Here is a 9,371-nt window from a genome sequence, read left to right on the forward strand (position 1 = left end):
AATAAAGCCTTAAAAGAGAGAAAGTGTGTTACCCTTGTAGCTCAGCAACTCCAGCAGCTTCTGGACCAAAAATGTAGCTCCTCAACCTCTGAAAAAGGCCTCCCAGAAGATTAGGTTGGTGTTGGAGGGTTAGGCTAGGAGATGATGAGTAGAGGGCAAAAAATTTCACACTTTTTAAGCCTAAAGGGAGAGATATAGATGGAGATAGATGTATATGCCTTAGAGAATTTCAGAACCGTCTACAAGGAAGGAAAGGCCTTCCTTTATAGACAAGGGAGGCTAAAGCTTCTCCAAGAAGCTTAAAACCTAGGGCTAATATCCTCCATACACGTGTATGGAGGATGTAGTCTGTGTCTCCCAGCTGGCACAGCTGGAACCAACTTACTGAGACAGAAAAAGTGGGAGCTGGCCGACTAGTTCAGGTGGTCGGCTGACCACTTGCCCTGGTTGGCTGACCAGGTTCAAAAGGTTCAGGTCTCAAAAGCTGGTCGGCAGCCTCCTAGGGTGGTCTCCTCACTCAATGCAAGCTAGTGGTGTGGTGGAAGACCAACAATTGTGGCCCAAAAATGAGGGAGACCAGTTACCTGTCAAGAAAACCGGTTGGAGGTAGAAAATTGGTCTCTAAGGAGAAAAGGTGGTCTCCCACCCTTGTACTACCTTCCAAACAATGAAAATAGGGTCCATGCCAAAAATGAACCAAGACGGATGCAAAACGAGGGTTCGGGGGCCAAAACGCATAGCCGGGTGCCCTGAAAACTGACTGTTAAGCATCGAAAGTGGCGTGCGACCACGAAGGTGGTCTCCCGGGCCACAGTGTCCCTCTAGAGAAAGGAAACAAGGTGTGTGCCAAAAACCGGAGCAAACGGAGAAAGTTAAGCCGTCCCGAACCGAGGCGCACGACCGATGGCTCCGAAAATTAAAAACTGGTCTCCAAACGGGAACAGTGGTCTATGACCACGAAAAGTAGCCTACGGCCACTGAGAGATGGTCTAAGAGACCTCTTCCTCCCTTCGGGAAGAGAAAACAGAACTTGGTTCGCAAACCGAGGCAAAGCACAAAAGAGTCTCGAAGTCCGGAGGCAAGGCTCTCAGCCGAGACTCCGTAACCTCAGAACGAGCATAATATGCGCAATCACCGAGCGCTCAATCGATGACGTCTGAGTCTTAAGGTCGGTCAAAAATAGGATGTCTACAACAGTGTGGGTGCATGCACACTAGCTTTCACCTCACAATTTCATATTCAAAGGAATATTTAATGTAGCACTATTAAGTGCTTCATGTTTTTCTCTTTGTCCGATGTGGGACAAAGTTCCAAAGCTTATTTCAAGCTTTCCAAAGAAAAACAAAGAAGGTTTTGAAAACATCCAAAAATTAAACTATAAATTTTGAAAACTCATTTTGAAAATTCCCCAACATTTTCCTTATATATGATTGATACAAAGAGCAATCAATATCAATCTAAATCTAAATTAGATGAAAAACAATGAACCCATGAAATATTAGGGTTTGGAAACAATTTGACACATCAAAACTGTATGAAAATAAGCCATTGAGGCCACCTCTAATCTGTACTTTAACTTCAATTGAGTGAAAAAGTATTCTAATGAATAAACTCAAATTTGAGTACAATTACCAAGCGTCAAGTTTTGAGTGCATGAAGGAGTTGGAGTAAAAAAGAAATTGAAAATTTTTGGTAGTAGCCCATCTATGTGATAAGTTTTAATGGGAGTTTTTTTTTTTTTTTTTTGATAAATTTTCTTTCTAAAAGTTTTATTTTATCCAACTCATATTCTTTTTTACTATTTCATTAGATCCTATTTGATGTAAGAAGACCAAAACACCCTCTATCTCTCCTGCTCCCTATTAATGTTCATATTTAATGTTGATTGTCATTATGTTTTGGTAGTTCCCATGCATCAGGATATTGACTGTCATTATATTCATATTAATTTGAAATGAATTTTTGTCATTGTGTTGTCAATTACATGATGTGAATATTCACATCATGTAATTGAAATGAATATTCACATAATTATATTCACATTAATTTGAAATGAATTTTTGTCATTGTGTTGTCAATTACATGATATGAATATTCATATTAAATCATACGAATGTGAAAGTTCATATCACTAAATTAGATGAGAGAATGTTCACATGTTGTGAACGTTCATATCACTACATATTGTGAATAAGAATGTGTTGTCAATTAAAAATATAATGAATGTTATTTTTAATGTGTTGTAAATTAAAAATAAGAAGGTTCACATGTTGTGAACGTTCACATCACTACATTAGATGAGAGAGAATTTTTTGAAAATGTGTTATGAACGTTCACATCAGATGAGAGAGAATGTTCACACTATTTTTAATGTGTTATCAATTAAAAATATATTCACATCAGATGAGAGAGAATGTTCACATTATTTTTAATGTGCTGTCAATTAATAATATATTCACATTATATAATAATATAAAATAATAACATTAATGTTATTTAATTTGTGTATGAAATTTCTTATGCGTTGGTCATTTCCCTTTTCTCTCCTCCCTTCCAACATTAAATATCAATATTAAATATAAGGGCATAAGAGTCTAAGAAAATAGTGTAAATCAAGAAAAGGACTTCATGGAATAAAAGTATAAATACATGGAACTAAGTAGGTTAAAAAATTCCTTTATAAACTTCTTGGATTAGAACACTTCTAAATGAGATTTATCAATAAAAATTCCAATTTTAATTAGCTAGAAATTTGAGTAAATAAATCGTCCAATAGATTTAGAATATACGTGTCCATATGACTATTCAATGATATTTTATAATTTATCTACTATTTTTTTTCTTTTTATTGGGCACATAGGCAAAAACAAAGGCACTAATTTTTCCTTGATTTGAGTCAAATATTGAGCAAAATTCAAGGAAATGGATATCACCTAGTACCCCCTCCTCCCTCCCCTCCCCCCCAAAAAAAAAAAAAAATTGCAAAAAATGATTTTTTGTTAATAAAAAAAAATATAACTTTTATCACAAAAAATTAACTTTGTCATTCATAATTTTGCTATTTATAACTTTTATTTACTGTTAATGTATATGTGGTATATATTCCTACATATATTAGGTATTAATTTCCTAGATATATTAGGTATTGCCATAATTAGATCTCTTATAGGATACTCTTTCTCATAGTTAGATTTATAATAGGATACTCTTTCTCAGCCTATATATATCGGCCTTCTATTGTATAGGATATTGATTCAATATAATACATATTATTTTCTCTCTCTTTACTATTCTAACATGGTATCAGAGCTATAGGTTAAGCTCTTGGTGTTCTTCGCCTTGTCGGCGGGCGGCAGCCTTGCCTTGGCTGCCCGCCGAACCTCAACCTATTCTGCTATCATATTTTCCTGTCAATATCGCTTCGTGGTGATCTCTTACTTTGTCCGCTAGTTTATTCCTACCCTAAATATCTCTATCATATATATATATATATATATATATTTTTTATACTTCTGTTCCACTATGTCTTTCCCTCTGCTTCAACCTCAAATAAGTTTTTTTCTTCAAACCTATTTGAGTTTGAAGGGGGTATTATACATATATCATGGTGAACATGGTTATACACCATGCAAACCACCAAAGCCGTCTCCTTTTGGTGCATTCTCTAAGCCGTTTCCTTGGCACACAACCCAAGTCACCCCATTTGGCACACAATCCAAGTGAACCACCCAAGCTGCCCCCTTTGGCGCACCATCCAAGCTGCCTTTTTTAGCGCACAATCTAAGACGCCTCCCTTGGCGCACAATCCAAGCCACCTCCTGGCGCACTTAGTTATCTGTTGCCATCATCGTTCAACACCACGTCATAAGTTATGTGTGTGCCACGCTTGTTGGTTCAATATCCAGTTCTCTACATCGGTCCGACATGACCCCTTTAAAATGTCCCGACATTGATTCCGGTTAGCTCCTACAACGGTCCAGCATGACCTTAATCTGATCTCGGCATTAGTTCTAGCCAATTTCTACAACGGTCTGGCATGACCTTAAACTGTCCCGGCATTAGTTCCAGCTAGTTTCTCCAACAGTTCGACATGACCTTAAATTGTCCTGGCATTAGTTTCAGCCAGTTTCTACAATGGTTCAACACGACCATAAACTGTCTCTCAGCATTAGTTCCAGCTAGATTCTATATCGGTCCGACACGATCATAAATTGTCTCTCGACTTTAGTTTTGGTCTCTGATCTATTTCAAACGCCCTTGCGCTTCCGTTCGGATTTTGCAATCTATTTATCTTTTATTTTATTTCATGTTTTAGTTTCTCTATCCAAACTCAAGATGTTTATCATTCTTGAGTTTGAAGGGGGATGTTAATATATATATGGTATATATTTCTAGATATATTAGGTATTGCCATAGTTAAATCTCTTATAGGATACTCTTTCTCATAGTTAGATTTCTAGTAGGATATTCTTTCTCAGCCTATATATACAGGCCTTATTTTTTTATTTTTTTTTGGTACATCGGAAAGTGAAAATAAACAGAAACAAAAAAAAAGAAAAGAAAATAAGACGAAGAAACTCAAACAGGTTGTCATAGCTCAGGGCCTAAGGAACCCCTGCCCAACCATGTCAGCGATCACTAGCCCTCGAATTTCATCAGGAGCCTCGTCCATGACATTGAAAGGCTCGCCTTGATTAGCTCCCAATTTAGCAAGACCATCCGCACTACCATTACCTTCACGCAAAACATGCTGGATACCACAGCCACACCTTCGCATAAGGAATTTGGAATCCTCCACCAAGCTTTTAACTGAAGGAGAAACCACGTAACCTTCTTTCAATAACTCAATCACAGATAAGGAATCTGTTTTGATAGTAAGGTCTTTGTACCCCTTTTCAAAAGCAACAGTTAGACCTCGGTAACTAGCCCAAAGTTCTGCCTCCAAACTGGTACAAACATCGAGCTTCCCATAGTACCCAATAAGCCAGATACCTCTTTCATCTCGAACAAGACCACCAAAGCCTCTTTCTCCTGGTCATCATTTGTGCTACCATCAGTGTTCAACTTCAGTTTACCTATACATGGAGGACACCAGTTAATGATCACACCACAACTAATAGGATGTAAAACAGTAGAACGAAATGCTTCCTTAATATTGGAAGCATATCTATGTAACAGTAAAATACTTTGAGCCCAAGGGAGTTCAACATTCTTAAAAACTTTTTTGTTCCGGTCTCTCCAAATTTTCCAAATAGTAGAAGTAAAAAGAGTGGGATCCAAATTAGGAGAGTGCTTTTTCCTAAGATTAGATTCCAACCAAAAAATTAATGGGAGTTGCCGTTCTCTATTTAACCAAGCCAAACAACCCATGTTCCTCTATATATCAACTGCTTTAGGGCAGTCTCTGAAGATATGATCAATATCCTCCCAAAGGTTACCACATCTACTGCACTCACCAGAATTAGTAAGCCCTCTCTTGACTCTGAGGCTGTTTAAGAGAATCTTGCCATGCAACACAAGCCACGTAAAGCCCTTAAGCTTTTTGGGTAGCTTAAGCTTCTACAACCAAAGCCAGTTACTAGTTTCAATCTCATGATTGGCAACTAGTTCATAAGCTGAAGCTGTAGAAAAATCTCGAGAACTAGAACCATGCCAATAAGAAGTGTCCAGATAAGTAACAAATCTCGAAAGGTAAACTTTAAGAGCAAGGTCAATAGCCTCCTTAGGAAGCTTAGAATTCAATTTAGTGATATCCCAGCCACCTTCCTCATCCAAAAGAATATTAACAGTTTCAGAATTGATGAGAGGTGATTGGGGAAAGAATGAAGCAAGATTACTCTCTCCACACCACTAATCAAACCAAATGGAAGTTTGATTACCATCCCCAATACACCACTTACTACCTTTAACCAGGGTCTCTTTAGTTTGAAGGATACCCTTCAAAGTGTGGGAAGCTCTTTTCTTACTAGAATAATCAAGAAGAGATCCCTCTTGGAGGTATTTAGCCTTGAGCACTTTAGCCCATAAACAGTTATCACCAGAAAGTAATTTCCAGCCTAACTTAGCAAGTAAGGCAATATTGTAGTGCTTAGCCTTTCTAATGCCCAAACCACCCCTCTTTTTGCACTTACACACAGTATTCCACTTAATCAAGTGAAATTTTTTCAAATTTCCCACTTCTCCCCAAAGAAAGCTGCGGTTGAATTTATCTAGATCATTACACACATTAATGGGCAACTTCATGGTCTGCATGGTATAAGCAGGTAAAGCCGCTGTCACAGATTTAATAAGCGTGGCTCGACCTGCTAAAGACAGCATATTCGCTTTCCAACTTGAAAGCTTCCCTTCAAGCTTATCAAAAATGGAAGAGAAATGAGCTCTAGAAACTCGGTTGTGGAGAAGAGGTATTCCTAGATATTTCCCCAGATCTTGGGTGAGAGGGATGCCACACAAAGCACTCAAGTTCCTGGCTTGGGAATTGCACAGATTTGGAGACAAAAAAAGTTTGGACTTAGTCAAATTCACTTTCAGCCCCGAGTGGTTATCGACCTGGCTAATGATCTCCATAATGTTATTACAATTTTGGGTATCAGCTTTCGCAAATAGTAGAAGCTCATCAGTGAAAAATAAGAGAGAGATTTCAGGGCCTCTAAAAGAGGCTTTAATCCCCTTCCAATCACCACAATTGACTTTCTCAAGAATCAAGTTTGAAAGCCGCTCCATACATAAAACAAAGAGATAAAGGGAGAGAGGATCACCCTGGCGAGGCCCTTTCTCGGATGAAAATCACGAATCTGTTCCCCATTCCAAAGAATAGTAGAATTCATAGATGTAACACAATTCATAATCAACTCCACCCAAGGCATGTTAAGATTAAGTTCCATAAGGGTATCACGAAGGAAAGACCAAGACACATTATCAGATGCTTTCTCCAAGTCTATTTTGAAAATCATCTCCCCATTTTCCTCTTTTTAGATCAAAGGGTATGGATAATTTCTTGTGCAATAATGATATTATCATTGGTGGATCGGCCAGGGACAAAACTACTTTGGTTTGAGCTAACAATTCTATCAAAGAAAAGTCTGAGCCTATTCACAAGAACTTTGGTGAGAGTTTTATACAACACATTGCACAAACTAATAGGTCGCAAATGTTTAATGGTTTCGGGGTGTTCGACTTTGGGAATAAGGGAAATGAGAGTTTTGTTAATAACTGGAAGGACACCATGAGAATTAAAACAATATTTAATGAAGTCACACACAGAAGTACCCACAATATCCTAATAGAAATGATAAAACATAGCTTGAATACCATCACACCCAGGGGCCTTGAACCCTTTAATAGATTTCATGGCTTTCCAGATCTCCTCATTGGACAGAGGTTTACAAAGATCAATATTCTCTTTAGTCAAGAAAGAGGTCATAGAGTCCATGTTCCACAACTCCCTATCCACCAGGGAGGGAGAAGTGAACATACTCTCAAAATGATCACCCACATGCTGTTTTAGGTCATTAGGATTATAAATCCAACAACCACTATCATCTTTCAGGGTAATCACCATCGAGTTTCTTCTTTTGGCTAAAGTAGAAACATGGAAGAATTTGGTATTTCTTTCTCCCATAGTTATCCACTTAGCCCTAGACTTTTGAAACCAAAGTAACTCCTCTTGACACAAAACATTATTATAATCTTTCACAAGCTCTTTTTCAGGAATAAAGAGATTATGGGAAAATTTACTAGATTGGGCCTTTTGAATACCTTCATTTCTACCTAGAAGCCATCGCTTGTTATGAAAAATGTTACCAAAAATAGATTTGTTCCAAGAAGAAGCTTTAGAAGAAATGCTGGGGATAGTTTCAAGAATAGAATTGTTAGTTTCTTGCCAGTATTCTTGGACCAGAGATTTAAACCTGTCATCCAGAAACTAGGCAACCTCCATTCTAAAAGGTCTAAGAGAGGGGTCAAGGAGATGCGTATCTTCAGTGTAGATAATCAAAGGGCAATGGTCAGAATAAGTTCTGGGGAGATTTCGAACTGCTCCTTCTTAAAAAAGAACTCTCCATTTAGTATTGCAAGCAACCCGATCTAATCTTTCAAGAGTATTAGCCATACCTTGACACCCATTAGTCCAGGTGAGATGAGGTCCAGAACAGCCCAAATCCATGAGATTATACCTATTCAACCTGGGAGCAAACTTCCTGGTCTTAGCATGGCTATGAGAAGGCACAAAGCTTCTTTTTTCATTTTGGCTAACAAAATCATTAAAATCACCAACAACCAGCCATGGTTTTGACATGTTATCAGCCATGGATTCTAAGTTATCCCACAAAGTATCACGGCTTTTGGGATTGGGACTGGTATACACTGTCGATAGAATCCAATCAGGAAAATGGTCACGCTTAATTTTAGTGTGGATAACTTGAGGGTTAGCATCTAGGGCCATAATAGTCACTTTTAAAAGGTCCCAAAGGAGCCATAAACCTCCACACTCACCCACAGGATCAACAAAGGTAGATGCAGTAAAACCAAGGTTGTTGAAGAAAAGGCCTATAGAGCTGAGTGAAACTTTTGTCTTCATCAAGACAATAATGGTTGGGTTGTGGTTTTTCAAAAGCTCACGTAGAGTGCACTTGAATACACTGGTATCGGCTCCACGACAGTTCCACACTAGCATCTTCATAGATGATGAGTTAGGATACTGTGGCAGTGGACTATGATCAGGAGTCCCCAGAATTTTCCTGACTCGAAGAAGATCATTCACCATGGCTCTTGTTGAGCCTATCAGAATGCTGTGTTGGTGGCCTCGTAGCTCATCAAGTTAAGATCTATCTTTACCCGAGCTTCTTCTATCCACCACTCTATTGCGATTATGTGCGTAGCTTCGATCTTTGGGTCTATTACAATATACATTTGGTTGCAGCTCACTATGTGCTGGATCACATCGTGGACTTCTATGATCACTCACCACTGGTTTCACTTGGGGAGAGATAGGGATATCTATGGACACTGGAGGAGGGGAAATGTTTCCTAGTTCAAGAGATAGAGATGAAGACTTACCAAATCCAGTAGCAGCTGTGGGCTTTAGAATTCCAACCACTCCCTCACAGACGGTAGGTGTGGCGATACAACTATCCTCACCTCTAGTATGGTCCAACTCCTGAAGACTGTCAAAAGGATTTGGGCTAGTGTACACAAAGCTACCACTAGCATTCATGATGCTATTACCCAGACTATCACGTGGACTGCCATGCTTAGTGTGCCCTTTTGTAGTATTAGGATGAAACTGATCATCAAATTCCTTTTGAGGTTGTGACTCTGTAACTTGGGCTGAGGTAGAGGCTTTAAACCCATTACCATTAAATGATGAAGCC

The 9,371-nt window shown here is 38.5% G+C and overlaps 2 protein-coding genes across 2 annotated transcripts; both read right to left on the reverse strand.

The window, feature by feature from the left end:
• Nucleotides 1–4,597: 4,597 nt before the first annotated feature.
• On the reverse strand, nucleotides 4,598–6,723 carry LOC145824325 (uncharacterized). The gene is made up of 3 exons (XM_082923965.1): nucleotides 5,880–6,723; nucleotides 5,580–5,762; nucleotides 4,598–5,031 (listed from the first exon to the last, which is right to left on the reverse strand). The coding sequence occupies exons 1-3, from the start codon at nucleotides 6,721–6,723 to the stop codon at nucleotides 4,598–4,600; spliced, it is 1,461 nt and encodes a 486-aa protein (XP_082780091.1).
• A 556-nt stretch (nucleotides 6,724–7,279) lies between these two features.
• LOC145824326 (uncharacterized) lies at nucleotides 7,280–8,764 on the reverse strand. The gene is made up of 2 exons (XM_082923966.1): nucleotides 8,113–8,764; nucleotides 7,280–7,770 (listed from the first exon to the last, which is right to left on the reverse strand). The coding sequence occupies exons 1-2, from the start codon at nucleotides 8,762–8,764 to the stop codon at nucleotides 7,280–7,282; spliced, it is 1,143 nt and encodes a 380-aa protein (XP_082780092.1).
• Between the last annotated feature and the right edge of the window lie 607 nt (nucleotides 8,765–9,371).

This window comes from Camellia sinensis, chromosome 4 (genome assembly GCF_055761805.1).
Source record: "Camellia sinensis isolate YWXY chromosome 4, ASM5576180v1, whole genome shotgun sequence".
NCBI lineage: Eukaryota > Viridiplantae > Streptophyta > Magnoliopsida > Ericales > Theaceae > Camellia > Camellia sinensis.